General features: G+C 48.3%; 1 protein-coding gene and 1 long non-coding RNA gene across 4 annotated transcripts in view; one reads left to right on the forward strand and one right to left on the reverse strand.

Moving 5' to 3' along the window:
• The window catches only part of ssh1a (slingshot protein phosphatase 1a), a 38,460-nt gene extending 26,076 nt beyond the window's left edge, over window positions 1-12,384 (reverse strand). The window contains exons 1-2 of one of the 3 annotated variants that reach the window (XM_076987123.1): window positions 12,109-12,384; window positions 5,349-5,386 (exon numbers count right to left, since the gene is read on the reverse strand). In XM_076987123.1, the coding sequence (XP_076843238.1) occupies window positions 5,349-5,386; window positions 12,109-12,189 (119 nt within the window). In that variant the 5' untranslated portion in view covers window positions 12,190-12,384. Of the gene's footprint in view, window positions 1-5,348; window positions 5,387-5,837; window positions 5,972-11,514; window positions 11,611-12,108 lie in introns of those variants that run through there. The other 2 variants (XM_076987124.1, XM_076987127.1) reach the window with 2 other exon arrangements.
• LOC143487914 (uncharacterized) lies at window positions 1,560-3,480 on the forward strand. The gene is made up of 3 exons (XR_013124421.1): window positions 1,560-1,690; window positions 1,828-1,943; window positions 2,046-3,480. It is a non-coding gene; the product is annotated as an uncharacterized LOC143487914 (long non-coding RNA).
• Window positions 12,385-18,363: the final 5,979 nt, after the last annotated feature.

The following is an 18,363-nucleotide window of genomic DNA, read 5'->3' on the forward strand; positions in this document are numbered from 1 at the left end:
AGGTGGTGTCTCTAAATTGGTCTGGGGTGTGTGTGTGTGCAGCGATGGCCCGGCGTTCTGTTCCAGACCCGTGTGAACATGTGCCGGATTATGTAGTTTAGAAGATGAAGACGATGAGGTCTCAGCTCATGACTAACATTCCGATTGACCCCAAACATCTTCAGTGTTCGGGACCACTCGAGCTCAATGTCAGGCTCATGAAACCATGTCTTTACTGACCTCACGCTGTGCACAGGGCCACAGTCATGCTGGCAGGAGAAAGGGCCTTCTCCAAACCGATGCTACAAAACTCCTTTCAAATGCCTTCATATGCTGTAGCATTAACACAGCTGTTCATTGGAACCGAGTGGTCCATCCCAAACCCTGACAAACAGCCCCCAGCCCATTATCCCTCCTCCATTAAACTTTACTGTTCACACTATGTTCTGGCTGGTATTGTTCCCCTGCCCTCATCCAAACCCAGATTTGTCCATCGGGTTGCCAGATAGTGACGCATGACTCATCACGTTTCCACTTTTCCAGTGTCCAGCGGCAACATACTTCACGCCACTCCGCCCAACGCCTGGCACCGTGTGCGGTGATTTCATTCGGCCATGGAAACCCGTTTCTGCATAGGCAGTTGCAGAGAGAGCGACTAGCGAAGCAGCGCAGGCCGCGCGACACGCCGGAGCCCCTAGCAGGTGGAGGGTTAGCGCGCAGCATGGCTTAGCCGTCCTGGAAACATCCATTTCAAAACAGCACAGACCGACTGGTGGCAGAGGTGGCGCCATATGACGGAGGGCTCCAGTACACCTCAGTCCAGCGGCTGACTACAGAACGCTTGAACCCATGGTTAAGTGCTTGATGTTACACAGCTGCTGGCAATGGATGGGGCTCAAACACGTGAACGAAATCCACCCCACAAATCTTTGGCCATATCGTTTATTTATTTTGTAGTCAACGATGAAAAGGAACTTAGAACCTTCCAGTTTGATATTGTATACAAATAAACGTGAGCACCAATTCTTTATTTCTGGTAGTTTTTCAAATATATTGGCTATACTACAAACTCACTTAACCACGTTTAAGCTTCATCGCCTAAGGAAGCAACACTCAGATTCTTAGTGCATGCCCAATGCCGTGATATCACACATAAACAGACATAACTAGCTGCTGCACTTCCATACTGGCATTAATGTTTTGAGAGAAACATTATCAGCAGTACAGATGTTTATGTAATAACGGTTGGTCTCCTCCCATATATTGGTGTTTATCTTGGCTGCCCCGGGCCCACACTGTGTGCCCCCCCCCATACTCGTCAAGCATCGCCTTGAGCGTCTGATAACTCTTCCAATGCTGGAATGCCCAGAGGGTGGGAGAGAGCAGCTGCTGGAGGCAGCCTGCAGAACGTCTCTTTGTAATACTGATCTGAGATCAGTTTCCATCATGATCTGGGTATGGCTTGGGGAATTTGGGGGAGGTGGAGCAGATCCTTGCACATCACGATCCCCCCCAACACAAGCGAGGGGGGTGCTAGTATCCTCATGAAGCAATGCTCAGTGGTCACTGCTCCGTTCGGAGAGACAAGCTGCACTGTACGAGGAGAATTTGGACAATTCGGAGATGATCAGGAGGGCGTTCCAGAGAAGCTGTGGTCAGAAACAGTGCGCATTTGTAAAACAAACCACTATTCATTTCAGCTCTTCGGGAGGTAATGAAGTGATTTTACAGATTACACTTGTTTTGGACATGGTGTATGTCAAGAGACCTGATCCAGGATCAGACTGTTTGACTGCGAGTTGCGATCTGGGTCACAGTATGTACACTGCGTTGTTTTATCACAACCAGGCCTCAGAGGGAAAGCGGTGTTCTCACATCCCAGAAGAAACCCTGGAACAGCCCGCACTATCTGGTGCAGTAATCTCTCATGGTTCCGCGTGTCATTTCAGGACGCTATCGAGCAGGTCAGAGTTATACAAGCATGATGGAATTTCTGAGGAACTTCAAACAGTTTCTTCGCAGTGTTCTTCCTGCTCCCGCTTGCATAACTTTGAGTTTTTCCTTAGGGGACCAATGAGATCAACAATGAGGCAGGCCCAAGCCAGTCGTGATGATCTCCAGAACATACCCGCTAGCAAACCTCAAACAAGGAGAATCAGCCGTCAAACAACGTTTAGTAACATGACAAGTCCCGTCACGGTTATACAGGGGCAAAATGGAGCAGTGGTGTTGCAGATCCAGAGAAGATATGATCTTTAAGGGTTCTGCATATTTGCATAAAGCAGTCTAATCACAGCTTTATCCCATCAATCACAAGGGCTTGCTAACTCACCGCCGCTCACCATAATTATGATGAAAATCAGCCAGACACTTAGCACTGGGGCAGCTGGAACACCAGTTCAACGACACACCGCACTGGAGCAGCTGGAACACCAGTTCAACAACACACCGCACTGGGGCAGCTGGAACACCAGTTCAACAACACACCGCACTGAGGCAGCTGGAACACCAGTTCAACGACACACCGCACTGGGGCAGCTGGAACACCAGTTCAACGACACACCGCACTGGGGCAGCTGGAACACCAGTTCAACGACACACCGCACTGGGGCAGCTGGAACACCAGTTCAACGACACACCGCACTGGGGCAGCTGGAACACCAGTTCAACGGTACACCACACTGGGGCAGCTGGAACACCAGTTCAACGGTACACCACACTGGGGCAGCTGGAACACCAGTTCAACGACACACCGCACTGGGGCAGCTGGAACACCAGTTCAACGGTACACCACACTGGGGCAGCTGGAACACCAGTTCAACGACACACCGCACTGGGGCAGCTGGAACACCAGTTCAACGACACACCACACTGGGGCAGCTGGAACACCAGTTCAACGACACACCGCACTGGGGCAGCTGGAACACCAGTTCAACAACACACCGCACTGGAGCAGCTGGAACACCAGTTCAACGACACACCACACTGGAGCAGCTGGAACACCAGTTCAACGACACACCGCACTGGGGCAGCTGGAACACCAGTTCAACGGTACACCACACTGGGGCAGCTGGAACACCAGTTCAATGGTACACCACACTGGGGCAGCTGGAACACCAGTTCAACAGCACACTGCACTAGTGGTAGAGAGCACAGAAAAGAAGCTGCAGACCTAAGGTGCCATGTTGACAGTGCTGCAGATTGCCCCTGGTCTCGGTTATAGTCCTTCGCTCACTTTCCTGGGGCAGTGCAATATTTAATTTTTAAATCATTGTCACAGTATCGGCCTTTCTGCAAGATTGACCGCAGAAGCACATGGACCCTCTAGCCAATCACATGTTGTAATGTGTGCCGTAACCACTCTGTCCGATTTTAGCCCATACACATGGACATGGATGTTCTGGTGAAACAATGGCTTTCACACGATACTTATTTTTGCTTTTGATATTCAAAAACATTTGCAAGCTAACGACAGCCTGGCCAGTGCTCAAAGACTCTGGCTTACCATGTCCGACACCCAAAATAAGGAGTCAAAATGTACCTCAATGTTCAGATAGAGGGGGCCAAGCTGCTCTACGGGGTGCTGTGATAATGTACCTCAATGTTCAGATAGACGGGGCCAAGCTGCTCTACGGGGTGCTGTGATGCATTTAAAGAGCAGGTAGTGCTGGGCTTCTGCCAAGATTCTGCAACCCAAGAGTCTTTGACCTCTTTTCCTGCATCCTGTTTTTGAAGAAATCAGAAAATGTGCTGATTTCCGAACCAGTTATGACGGTGGGGAGGAAGGGAAAATGTGGAAGGAAGAATGAAAGGAAAAAGTGAAAAGAAAAGAAAGAGTGTGTGTGTAGTGTTTTGAGAGAATAACTGCTTCTTTGCTTTCGAGACAACCTTGTTGCAAAACAACATGAAGTAAAAGAAATAAACCCTTCTTGTTTTCAGAGGCCCTGATCACTCAGGATCGAATCTGCTCACCTGGTCACCATTAATCTGCCCAATAAAAGAAAACGTGTGACAGAGTGAGTTTTGAACAGGTCTGACCCACCAACACTTCTGAAAAGCTGCTTTGAAAACCGGGCGGCTAAGTATGGAGAACAAACCTGACATAATCAGCCTTTTAATTACAAACCAATCTGTGATAAACAAAATTCACACATTTTCTGCATCCTGGACTTTGGCTTTATACCATTTCAGTCTGGCATTAGTCTGTGACCCACTACCGACGTTCAGCTGATGAAGAGGGTTGGTGGTGTTTTTAGTGGTCCAGGTTCTTCCAGAGACACAGGAGAAGCCGTGGCCACTTCCCCTGCCCTGTCACCCCCACCGCTGCAGTGGCCCACCCCCTTTAGCATCCGCTACACACGTCTGCTTCCTCCCACCCACAGCGCAGTACCGCGTAAACCCATCAGCACATGGTGTTACTCACTCTGACCAAAACAGCAGTCATTCCACCAAACCAAGCCCTGATATAACCAAAACTATATATATACACTATAGCAATCTGAAACTAGTGCAGTTCACATCACAATAGTTGTGTCACGTTTTAATGCCTTTTTGCTGTTCTTGTTATTCAGACAGACTATTAAGAAATAGACTATTTAACAAAGAATTTGAGTCAAAATTACAACACACGGTAACAAAGAAATAACGGTACAGAAATGACCATACAATAACCAGTTAACATGCAATCAGATCGCTGTTAGGCGACTATGCAGTGATAATGTAGTGTGACATCCATCACTTCTTTAATGAAACAAATAGTGAGTAGACATCAATGCTACACACAAAGCCTAGTTTGAAACACGTTTAGTGACATGCTCTCCTCTGAAACATGCGTCATCATTCTCATTTATCTATCAGTTTATCTTCCAATCTTATAAGACACACAAAACAGCAATGGCAGCAGTAGCAGAGGCAGCTATATAAATGACAGAGAGTTCAGGCCTAAACCCACACGAGCTCAGGCCTAAACCCACGTGTCCCTTCACAGAGCTGATTATCCCTTACAATACAGCAGTGATGCAGCCAGCAGACTTTTAAATGCAGGTTGGGACAGAGGATACACCTCAAGCCATACCGAAGGATTTCTTAAGATTCTGTTATTCACAATTTGTGCATACAAGTGAAGGAAAAGGGTACATCTCTCCCTCTCTCTGTCTCACACACACACACACAGACACACACACACACACACGCATGCATGCAGGCACAGGTTCACACACACACACACACACACACACACACACACACACACACACACACGCATGCATGCATGTAGGCACAGGTTCACACACACACACACACACACACACACACACACACACACACACACACACACACACACACACACACACACACAGCAGATTTCTTACCTCTGATTTAATCTTCTTTCATCATCACTTCCAAAGTCCTAAAAAGGATCAGAAAGAGAGAGAGATATATTCAAGGTTTACCAGGTCAAACATTAGTCTATAAAACACAGACATGTCCCTATAAACAACCTGACAAGACACCTTTAAATTTTACTCAAACGGACTGAAACATACTAAACAACACAGTCTATTCAGATATCTTACTGTTCTTTAATTTGCAAGGGCCAGTTTCCCCGACCCAGTTTAAGCCTAAAACTGGACAAAAGAATTTACCTCAGGAATTTACAATTTAAGAGGAGTGTTAATACAAGAAAAAAATCCCCAGTGTGTAGCCTAACTGTGTTTTGATCATTCTCTCAGCTGCTACAGCACAGTCCCGCTCTGTGGCCGTGGTCCCTACATATCTGCATCTGGTAAAATTCATCACAGCAGCAAAAGCCTCTGGAACAGCACAAATGCACACTGCATAAAGGTTGGCAGCTCACCCACCTTTCTGAGGACTGAGATTACCGTGGAGCACAAAGAACACGGTCCTCGCCACACAAATGAGGTTTCATCGCCACAATAACAGCTTTAAAAATAGCTCCACTTTGTGCACGGAGGAGCAGGATGGGAATGATTAAGTTTCTGCCTGCAGCACGGAACAATAGAGGGGCAGGTGAGACGCCGGGGCAGAAGCGTCCCACACCTGAAGGAAGGAGACGTGGCTTAAAGCAAAACTGGCCCCTGGGGAGACGCTATCCCACAATGCAGCGTTCCACAGCCCTCTATGCACAGGAATTCCGTTTACGTGCCTTTAAATTCATGGTGGTGTGGGGAAGAAACCTGATAGTTTAAAGTTGTCAACAAGTTACCGATCAATAAACATGTTTACTGTTATAAATATTATTTATATTATCAGAGGTGTTTGACAAAAATTGCATGACAAACATCACTTTACTCAGATCCATAGAAGTAATCGATGTTAAATGGATGAAGAGACCACCGGTCCTAAGGCTGTGGAACTGACTGGCAGGTAAGACTCAGCCTACTGGTTTTACTGTGTGTGGTGCCACACCTGACCGGACACATACAGTTTACTCATGATGGACTTCCCATCAATCACAGGAATCTAATGACCCAACAAACATAAATCATTATACTAAAAATTGTTGGAATGCATGTCCCATCAAGGGTTCACATTCAAACATTTTTTATATTATATAATTACAAAAATTAGCAATAAAATGATAATTATAGTAACTGGGATATAAGGGAGCCCTGGTGGAAACACATATCAGGGGGCAAGGCCTTGTGGTGAGTGGGCGGGGTCTCGTGGTGAGTGACAGCATCTAAACATAGACACACCACAGCCACAGTGTCCACGCCTCCTCACCACTACATCCACAGTGTCCACGCCTCCTCACACCACAGCCACAGTGTCCACGCTACCTCACACCACAGCCAGTGTCCACACCTCCTCACACCACACCCACAGTCTTCACGCCTCCTCATCACCACAGCCACAGTGTCCACACCTCCTCACACCATAGCCACAGTCTTCACGCCTCGTCACACCACAGTCACAGTGTCCACGCCTCCTCACACCACAGCCACAGGGTCCACGCCTCCTCACCACCACAGCCACAGGGTCCACACCTCCTCACACCACAGCCACAGGGTCCACGCCTCCTCACACCACAGCCAGTGTCCACGCCTCCTCACACCACAGCCACAGGGTCCATGCCTCCTCACACCACGGCCACAGCGTCCACGTCTCCTCACACCACAGGGTCCACGACTCCTCACACCACAGCCAGTCTTCACGCCTCCTCACACCACAGCCACAGTCTTCACGCCTCCTCACACCACACCCACAGTATCCACGCCTCCTCACACCACACCCACAGTCTTCACGCCTCCTCACACCACAGCCACAGGGTCCACGCCTCCTCACATCACAGCCACAGGGTCCACGCCTCCTCACCACCACAGCCACAGGGTCCACGCCTCCTCACACCACAGCCACAGTATCCACGCCTCCTCACACCACACCCACAGTCTTCACACCTCCTCACACCACAGCCACAGTCTTCACACCTCCTCACACCACAGCCACAGTCTTCACGCCTCCTCACACCACAGTCAGTGTCCACACCTCCTCACCACCACAGCCACAGGGTCCACGCCTCCTCACACCATAGCCACAGTGTCCACACCTCCTCACACCATAGCCACAGTGTCCACACCTCCTCACCACCACTTCACAGTGTCCACGCCTCCTCACACCACAGCCACAGGGTCCACGCCTCCTCACACCATAGCCACAGTGTCCACACCTCCTCACACCATAGCCACAGTGTCCACACCTCCTCACCACCACTTCACAGTGTCCACGCCTCCTCACACCACAGCCACAGGGTCCACGCCTCCTCACACCACAGCCACAGTGTCCACACCTCCTCACACCACAGCCACAGTGTCCACACCTCCTCACACCACAGCGACAGGGTCCACGCCTCCTCACACCACAGCCACAGTGTCCACACCTCCTCACACCACAGTCACAGGGTCCACGCCTCCTCACACCACAGCCACAGTGTCCACGCCTCCTCACAACCACAGCCACAGTGTCCACGCCTCCTCACACCACAGCCAGTGTCCACACCTCCTCACACCACAGCCACAGGGTCCACGCCTCCTCACACCATAGCCACAGTGTCCACGCCTCCTCACACCACAGCCACAGTGTCCACGCCTCCTCACACCACAGCCACAGTGTCCACGCCTCCTCACCACCACAGCCAGTGTCCACACCTCCTCACACCACAGCCAGTGTCCACACCTCCTCACACCATAGCCACAGTGTCCACGCCTCCTCACACCACAGCCAGTGTCCACGCCTCCTCACACCACAGCCAGTGTCCACACCTCCTCACACCACAGCTACAGTGTCCACGCCTCCTTACCACCACAGCCACAATGTCCACGCCTCCTCACCACCACAGCCAGTGTCCACGCCTCCTCACCACCACAGCTAGTGTCCACACCCCCTCACCACCACAGCCAGTGTCCACGCCTCCTCACACCACAGCCAGTGTCCACACCTCCTCACCACCATAGCCACAGTGTCCATGCCTCCTCAAACCACAGCCAGTGTCCACGCCTCTTCACACCACAGCCAGTGTCCACACCTCCTCACACCACAGCTACAGTGTCCACGCCTCCTCACCACCACAGCCATAATGTCCACGCCTCCTCACACCACAGCCACAGTATCCACGCCTCCTCACACCACAGCCACAGGGTCCACGCCTCCTCACCACCACAGCCAGTGTCCACACCTCCTCACCACCACAGCCAGTGTCCACACCTCCTCACCACCACAGCCACAGTGCCCACGCCTCCTCACCACCACAGCCAGTGTCCACGCCTCCTCACCACCACAGCCAGTGTCCAACCCTCCTCACACCACAGCCAGTGTCCACGCCTCTTCACACCACAGCCAGTGTCCAACCCTCCTCACACCATAGCCACAGTGTCCACGCCTCCTCACACCACAGCCAGTGTCCACGCCTCTTCACACCACAGCCAGTGTCCAACCCTCCTCACTACCACAGCCAGTGTCCACACCTCCTCACCACCACGCTGTCTCACGCTCACATCTGGCACACGATAATGTCTGCTGTCTCATGTTTACGTCTTGTCCACGTCCATTGTTTCGAGGTAACAATTGCCCATGCCCATTGTTTCACGTTAACGTCAGGCCCACGTCCACTGTGTCACGTTAACGTCAGGCCCACGTGCAATGTGTCACATTTACATCGGGGCCACGTGCACTGTGTCACATTTACATCGGGGCCATGTGCACTGTGTCTTGTTGACGTCTGGCCCACGTTCACTGTCTCACATTCACATCTGGTCATGCCCTCTCTATTGTTCTCCCTTTTCATCAGCTGTGGTCATGCCCCATCTGTCCCTCTAGTAATGTCCTCTATCCTGTCCCTATCCATCTATCCCTCCAGTAATGTCCTCTCTCCTGTCCCTATCCATATGTCCCTCCAGTAATGTCCTCTCTCATGTCCCTATCCATCTGTCCCTCTAGTAATGTCCTCTCTCCTGTCACTATCCATTTGTCCCTCTAGTAATGTCCTCTCTCCTGTCTATCCATCTGTCCCTCCAGTAATGTCCTCTCTCCTGTCTATCCATCTGTCCCTCTAGTAATGTCCTCTCTCATGTCCCTATCCATCTGTCCCTCTAGTAATGTCCTCTCTCATGTCCCTATACATCTGTCCCTCTAGTAATGTCCTCTCTCATGTCCCTCCCTATCCATCTGTCCCTCTAGTAATGTCCTCTCTCCTGTCTCTATCCATCTGTCCCTCTAGTAATGTCCTCTCTCCTGTCTCTATCCATCTGTCCCTCTAGTAATGTCCTCTCTCCTGTCTCTATCCATCTGTCCCCCAGTAATGTCCTCTCTCCTGTCTCTATCCATCTGTCCCTCTAGTAATGTCCTCTCTCCTGTCTCTATCCATCTGTCCCTCTAGTAATGTCCTCTCTCATGTCCCTATCCATCTGTCCCTCTAGTAATGTCCTCTCTCCTGTCCCTATCCATCTGTCCTCATGTGAAAAGATGACATCATTGCAGCTGTGTGTTACTCTGCTACAGAGACTGTGCACTGAATTCTAAGTGGTGTGTCAGTGTGTGTGTGTGTGTATGTGTGTGTGTACAGTCACAAGACGATGGAAGAGCCCCACCCACTGGGACAGTCCATTTCACACAATATGGGGGAAATACACCCCCACTACTATCTAACAGCTCACAGGGAGAGAGGTACTGTGGCCTTCAAGGTACTTTACAAACAGTGATGTCATTAGGACAGCAATGGAACCTTCCAATAAGCACAAACACATTTTCCATTACCAGGTCTAATGGTTAGTCCCAAAGGACCTCACAGTACCCTCCCTTACAATCATTATCAAAGATACCTATTTCAAACCCAGTGCTAACCACTTGTTACACACTATGGTTACTTTACTAAACGATTTCCTCCTTTTATCTTACAATGGCCTGTTTGTGTAGCATACAAGTTTGATGTGTTTATAAAATTAATATGTGGCATAATAATGGACAACCACCATCTGTGAGATGCTCAAGTGCTGTATTGCAGGGGTTGATGTAATAGAATTGTGCCCATCAGACCTCATCCACTTTGTTTACGATGGGGCTTGCACAAAACGTTATGACGCTGGCGCCCTCTACTGGTGAAAGTCATAGTATACAGCAAAGTATCTCACAAGGCATACCGTGAGGTCAGCGTTAACTAAGGGAGTTTTATTGATTTGTTTCTTGTATCTTTTAGCCCGTTTGAAAAATTACTTTATATGAGAAAACCGGTTGGGGAAAAAAACTGATTTTAAGAAACACAGCACACTACAGGCACAGTGGAGATGCTTCTCCATAACTGCTGTAATGAGGTTGGGTGGTACTTCACAGAGGTAACCGGAGTGCTTGTATCGCCCACAGTCCCAGCAGCAGCACAGCGTGATGACTGAGCTTTAATTACTGCAAAATGGACGCCCGGCGCTGCAGGGGTTGGAGCCAGAGGCTGACGGTGCTGGCGAGGACACACGGCCGACACACTCACAGCCAGGCTGTTTCCAACCACACAGGGAACCTCGGGGACAGTCGCTGGTGTCGGACAGGTTTAGTGTATGTTTTTTTTTGTGCCCCCCCCAATAAATAAATAAAACAACAACTGATGGTTCATTATGCAGGCAAATGCCTGGTGTGTGTATACAAAGTTAAAGGCTCATTATACAGACAAATGACAGGTGTGTGTGTGTGTGTTGCAGGTTTATTTTCTGTGTTGAGAATAAAACCACATCACCACAATCTGCCTGCCTCTGTTTCTGTTTTGACAACTCCCTTTTCAACATGTCCCGACTATAAATAACACGGTGTAAACCACGCTGAACACACATCTTGCAATTCAAGAACAAGACCCATGTAAACAAACCCCACACACCCCTCGGGTTTTATACCTTTTGCTAACCAGTTTTCATTTGGCATTGCACCCAGTTTAATGATGGATCTAATGTACTTTAACATGAGCAGCTCACACATCCTGGAGCTCATCTGGACTAAACCCACTCCCCTCAACACCATCACACCAGCTGCACCTCACACCTGCGGTTCCTCCAAGTGTTTACACGTCTGTTGAAAGTCTTCACGTCCTTCAAATAAATAACATGAAGTATTCTCGTCCATGTTCACACCACTGATGGAGACCGGGTTTAGGTTAGCAGGACACTTCTGCAACTAGCTGTGCTAAAAGCAAAAACCACCATAACTTTACTAACAGAGTAATAACAATAATCAATCTGTAACTCAGTTTTATCTAGAAATCTCAGTCTAACCACTGTGAACACTTTAACTCCACTACAGCCGCCCAGGATGTCGCTCCATAAGGACATGCATTAATGTTTCAGCTAGCTGCAGATATTACGCTACTTTTGACATACTACCAAGCGTTTGACCGTGTCTAAAATCATGCATTATCTAGTTAAAACCTGACGGTTAACTCGCTGGTCTCTCTGGGTTGGACCTCTTATAGCGAGACTACCGGTACCAGAGACCGACGGGGCTCACCCGGTGCAGTCACTAAAACAAACCGGTGTGTGAGGCACCAGTGCTGCTAGCTGGGCCTACACCCTCCCACTCATCCCCGGGGTCTCCTTAAATTCGCCTCCCATTAAATCCCTCCCCGGTCCTCGCCCTCACCTCCCCCGCGGTGGTGGTGGTGGTGCTGGCAGTCGACGCCGCGCTGGGAGTGGGAGACCGCTGCAGCGTTACGAGAGCCATGGCGCAGGACACCGGACACCGGCGCCCCGGTTCTCACCACCGTCCAAAACCGTTGAAGAGCGACCAAAAGAAATGTTTGGGGTAGCGGCTCAAAGCGCAGCCCAGCTCCACACGTACGGTCCTACCGCGGGTTAAGATCCGTGGTGCGGCCGGAGCGGCGAGCACCGACACCGCCGCTGCTTGTGACTGTGATGATTTGAATGAGACTGAGCAGTTTGATACGTGAAGGCTGCATCCGTACGCTAACACACACACACACACACACACACACACACACACACACACACACACACTCTCTCTCTCTCTCTCTCTCTCTCATATCACTGTGTAAGAAAAAAAAATCCAGAAATCACAATGTGTGATTTTTGAATAATTTATTTGTGTGTTACTGCTGCAAATAAGTATTTGAACAACTGTGAAAATCAATCAATATTTGTTACATTAGCCTTTGTTTGCAATTACATAGGTCATGGGTTTTGTGTAGTTTTTCATCAGGTTTGCACACACTGCAGCAGGGATTTTGGCCCATTCCTCCACACAGATCTTCTCCAGATCAGCCAGGTTCCTGAGCTGTCTCTACGGAGTTTGAGTTCCCTCCAAATATTTTCTATAGGGTTTAGGTCTGGAGACTGGCTAGGCCACTCCAGAACCTTGATATGATTCTTACGGAGCCACTCCTTGGTTATCCTGGCTGTGTGCTTGGGGTCACTGTCATGTTGAAAAACCCAGCCACGACCCATCTTCAATGCTCTAACTGAGTGAAGGAGGTTGTTCCCCAAAATCTCACAATACATGGCCCTGGTCATCCTCTCCTTAATAGAGTGCAGTCATCCAGTCACCTGTGCAGAATAACACTCCAGCTTGATGCTTCCACCCCCATGATTCACAGTAGTGATGGTGTTTTTGGGATGGTACTCATCATTCTTTGTCCTCCAAACACGGCGAGTGAAATTAAGACCAAGACGTTCTATTTTGGTATCATCTGACCACAGAACTTTCTCCCATGACTCCTCTGGATCATCTAAATGGTCATGGCTGAACTTAAGACGGGCCTGGATGTGTGCTGATTTAAGCAGGGGAACCTTCTTTGTCATGACTTTAAACTATGAGATCTTAGTGTATTACCCACAGTAACCTTGGAAACAGTGATGCCAGCTCTCTTCAGGTCATTGAGCAGCTCCTCCGTGTAGTTCTGGGCTGGTTCCTCACCTTTCTTAGGAACACTGCTACACCACGAGGTGAGATCTTACATGGAGCTCCAGTCTGAGGGAGATGTACAGTCATGTTTAGCTTCTTCCATTTTCAAATAATTGCTCCATCAGTTGATCTTCTTTCACCAAGCTGCTTGGCAATTGCCCAGTAGACCTTTCCAGCCTTGTGGAGGTCTATAATTTCTCTGGTGTCTTTGGACACCTCTTTGGTTTTAGCCATGTTAGTAGATGGACTCTTACTGATTGTGTGGGGTCGACAGGTGTCTTTCTGCAGCTAATGACCTCAAATAGGTGCTTCTAATTTAGAATAATAGGTTTAGTGGAGGTGGACATTTTAGAGGCGGACTAACATGTCTTTTAGGGTCAGAATTTTTGCTGATTTGCAGGTGTTAAAACACTTATTTGCAGCAGTAACACACAAATAAATAATATTAAAAAATCATACATTGTAATTTCCAGATTATTTTTTTAGATTATGTCTCTCACAGTGGACATGCACCTAAGATTTCAGACCCCTCCATGATTTCTAAGTGGGAGAACTTGCAAAGTTCAAATACTTATTTTCCTCACTGTATATACACACACACCTCGCCACTTTATTAGGTACAGCTGTCCAACTGCTCATTAACGCTTAAGTCAATCAGCCAATCACATGGCAGTAGCTCAATGCATTTAGGCATGTAGACATGGCCAAGACAATCTGCTGCAGTTCAAACCGAGCATCAGAATGGAGAAGAAAGGTGATTTAAGTGACTTTGAATGTGGCGTGGTTGTTGGTAGTGATGGGCAAATGAAGCGTCATGAAGCAATGAAGCTTTCCAGCCCTTTGCTTTGCAAAAAGGTTCATTACTCGAGGCTTCATTCATCACTCACTAGTGACATCTGCTGGTGAAACTGTAACTGCCTCGTCATTCAGTTGGATCATACTTTCAAAAATTTGTAAATGCAATATTGTCACAAAGTTTCCATCAAAGTCATGTTTAGTAACAGGAGAATCAATTAAATCATACTTAATTGTCATGTTTTAATTATTAAAATGATTTGTAGCCAATCTAATCCTTGACCATTAGTGGTTGTGTTGGGTTTTCTTGTATGTCATGAACGTATTTGACAATGAAGATATGTACTTTACTATATTGGGAATTGAGTGATTGTTGAGGCAGACTGAATATTTTGAGAAACTGATTAAAAAAACAGAATGTGTTTAAAATAATTGCTTCTTGGGGGTTCTAGATCTGGTTTGGCAGTCATGGCCTGGTGGTTAGGGAAGGGAAGTGGTTAGGGAACTGGTCTTGTAACCGGAGGGTCGTGGGTTTGATCCCCAGACCTGAGGCCATGACTGAGGTGCCCCTTAACCCTCAATTGCTCACTTATATAAAAATGTAAGTCGCTCTGGATAAGGGCGTCTGCCAAATGTAAAATGTTTTTTTAACATTACAAATAAGGTTTGCCTCTTCCAATGGTTTTTAGTCTGTTTTTGATGTGTGAATCTGATGTACATCCTGATCAAACAAAAAGAATTTAGAACGTTCCAGATTTTAAATTTAACCACCTACTACAACCCACGAAGCAACAGGGTTCATAGTGCTTTTATTTAGAAAAACGATACGCAAAATGAAGCAATGATGTGGCCGATGTTATCCGAGGCCTCGTTTGTTGCTGATCACGTGATTTTGCTCAATATGACACAAGCTCCGAAGCAGGGCTTCATCGGACACGCCCCCTTTTTACTCGGTACACGTCTCGAAGCCTCGCTTCAGATGTCCCATCACTAGTTGTTGGTGCCAGACGGGCTGGTCTGAGTATTTCAGAAACTGCTGATCTACGGGATTTTCACTCACAACCTTGAGGTGGATGGGCTACAGCAGCAGAAGACCACACCGGGTGCCACTCCTGTCAGCTAAGAACAGGAAACTGGGGCTACAGTTCGCACAGGCTCACCAAAACTGGACAATAGAAGATTGGAAAAACGTTGCCTGGTCTAACAGTTCTGAAGGAAAAAGGGGGTCCAACCTGGTTCTAGCAAGGTGTACCTAATAAAGTGGCCGGTGCATGTGTGTGTGTCTGTCTGTGTGTGGGTGTGTGTGTGTATGTATATGTGTGATATACATACTTTTTTTTTTTTTGGTCAAATAGTGTTTATTGGTACATATCCTCATTCAAACATATGCCTGCACATGTTTAAATCACAGCTTACAAAGCCATATTTCCTTGAGAATATTCCCACAAACCAGAGTATAATACACAGTTTCATACTCTCATGATCCAACAGTGTTATTTTAAAACAAGGTCCTTGTGGCACGTAGGTCCCACTATCATGGTGTTTGGGGAGGGTAAAGGGGAGGGGACGGGGGAAGCGGGAGGAGTAGGAGGAGGGGCTCCGGACTACTCTTTTCCCCCACCCTGAGCCAGCCATTGCTCAATCCTAGGACCCAAAACTTTCTTTTCCATACACAGTCATATAACAGGATAGATAGGAAACCTGCAAATGCATGAATAAATAAATAAATAAATAAATAAATAAATAATGAAATAGTTAAATGCAGATAAATAGGCACCTAAAACAATACTCAATTTACACCCATCCATCACAATAAAACCAGTCATTAAAATTTTCTGGGAACATGTTTGCCGCAATACTTGTTTAAACATCAACTGTTTATCAGCAATCAAATTGAGAGCAAATGTCACATAATTCACAGTGTCCTTGAGAGGGGAAAAGGGGAAACAGCACCAGGTCTCTCCTTTCCCTAACCACAGACCATACCCATACCAGTTCAGAGGAGATCCCCCCCTCTGTCCGCTGTCTTCTATCAGGACAACACATGGTCCCTCAGGAGACGTCGGCAGAGGCCCGAGTTGGTGGTGGCAGGGACCCCCCTGCGTGTGACCTCGGCCCCCTCATCCGAATGGCGTGGCCCGGCGCCACCTGCAGTGTAGAAGTTGCCATATCCAGAAGTACGTGCAGGGGCACCGTTACCCGCTTCCCCACCAGCAGGTTGCGGGAGGTCCACAAGGCTGTTTTTACGCAATTCAAGGTGAGCCAGAGCATCTCAAATTCTTTTTTTGGCAACTTTTCCAGGCCCTGGCCCACCCCGAGCACCGCTACCCCGGTACTCCTGCGGGTGGACCTCCCCTGCTGGCAGGCTCGGGCATTTCAGAGGGCCGATCGCGGCCCACAGGTCCCTTGCCACGCTGCACTCCCAGAGCACATGCCTTACCGTTTCGGGTTCGCCACACCCTAGACGGGGGCAAACTGCCGTCTTCCCCATGCCCCGAGAGTGCATCACCGCTCTGACCGGGAGGACCTCATGAGCTGCCATCCAGGTCAGGTCCTTGGCCTTGTTCTGGAGTGCAGGACAGGCTGCATTCCTCCAGACCTGTGCTGTTTCCCTCTCCGTCAACCCCCTCACCGGGGACATCTCCTCCTTGGCCTGTACAAAAGATACCATACTTCTTGCATTTGTTAACACTTCCAACCCTTCCCCTTCCAAACCACATTTCATGAAAAACTTCCGTATGAACCCATATTCTTTTGCCAACTCGAAGGATATAGGTGTCCTCAGACTGACTTTCAGTACTTTCAGCCTCCTCAAATAACTTCCCATCCAGAAACGTGCCATGGCCACAGTCTTATGTGTGTCAGATGAGGATGTAGCATATTTCACATGTAGAGCAGCGAACTTGCTGGCCAGGAACATGTAGAGATCCGGTAGTCCCTTCCCTCCATTCTCGGGTGTCTTCTTTACAACCTCCCTCCGCACACGCTCCCATTTCGATCCCCACAGAAAGTAAAAGACCGCTCGTTCCACACCTAAAATGAAATGCCGTGGCGGGCTAAAAACTGAACAAAGCAATAAGAGCAGGGGTAAAACAGACACTTTAAAAACTAAAATCTTTCCATCCAACGTCAACTGCCTCAATCCCCACAACCCCAACCGTTGTTTTACCTTCCCCAACATTTCAGTCCAATTGCCCTGTCCCCCTCCCTCCCTATCAAACTTCAAACCTAAAATCCTCAAGTTACTACATTTAAAATTTATATCTAACTCTGGTTTCTCATCTCCCCACGGTCCGAAGCAGGGCTTCATCGGACACGCCCCCTTTTTACTCGGTACACGTCTCGAAGCCTCGCTTCAGATGTCCCATCACTAGTTGTTGGTGCCAGACGGGCTGGTCTGAGTATTTCAGAAACTGCTGATCTACGGGATTTTCACTCACAACCTTGAGGTGGATGGGCTACAGCAGCAGAAGACCACACCGGGTGCCACTCCTGTCAGCTAAGAACAGGAAACTGGGGCTACAGTTCGCACAGGCTCACCAAAACTGGACAATAGAAGATTGGAAAAACGTTGCCTGGTCTAACAGTTCTGAAGGAAAAAGGGGGTCCAACCTGGTTCTAGCAAGGTGTACCTAATAAAGTGGCCGGTGCATGTGTGTGTGTCTGTCTGTGTGTGGGTGTGTGTGTATGTATATGTGTGATATACATACTTGTAATCTCTCAACAGGATTAAAATAACTTGATGTATTATATCACACAAACCTGTACGGTTCTTAGAGTGAGCAGTGCACACAGAGGTCATAGAGGTGGTGTTTCTCTGACTTTCATTCACTTTGTCCTTTTCATATCCTCTTTCTTTGTTCATCAGAAGTGATCAGTAAAAAAAAAAGACATGAATCAAAGAGAGACTGGATGTCACACCCAACTCTGTTTCCTATCAATCTCCTGTCTATCTTGTATTCTGGTCACCCCCAAGCCCCGCCCACCCTTTGCCCTAGCACTTCCTGGTTTGATTAGTCCCTCCTTCCTATTTGTTACTCCACCCTCTTTTGATCATTCCCATCCAGTTCCAGTTTATTTCCCTTGTTGGTCTGGTCTATTTAAACTCCTTCCTTCGTCTTGCTGGTCTGGTCTATTTAAACTCCTTCCTTCGTCTTGTTGGTCTGGTCTGTTTAAACTCCT

This window comes from Brachyhypopomus gauderio, unplaced genomic scaffold (assembly GCF_052324685.1).
Source record: "Brachyhypopomus gauderio isolate BG-103 unplaced genomic scaffold, BGAUD_0.2 sc51, whole genome shotgun sequence".
Classification (NCBI taxonomy): domain Eukaryota; kingdom Metazoa; phylum Chordata; class Actinopteri; order Gymnotiformes; family Hypopomidae; genus Brachyhypopomus; species Brachyhypopomus gauderio.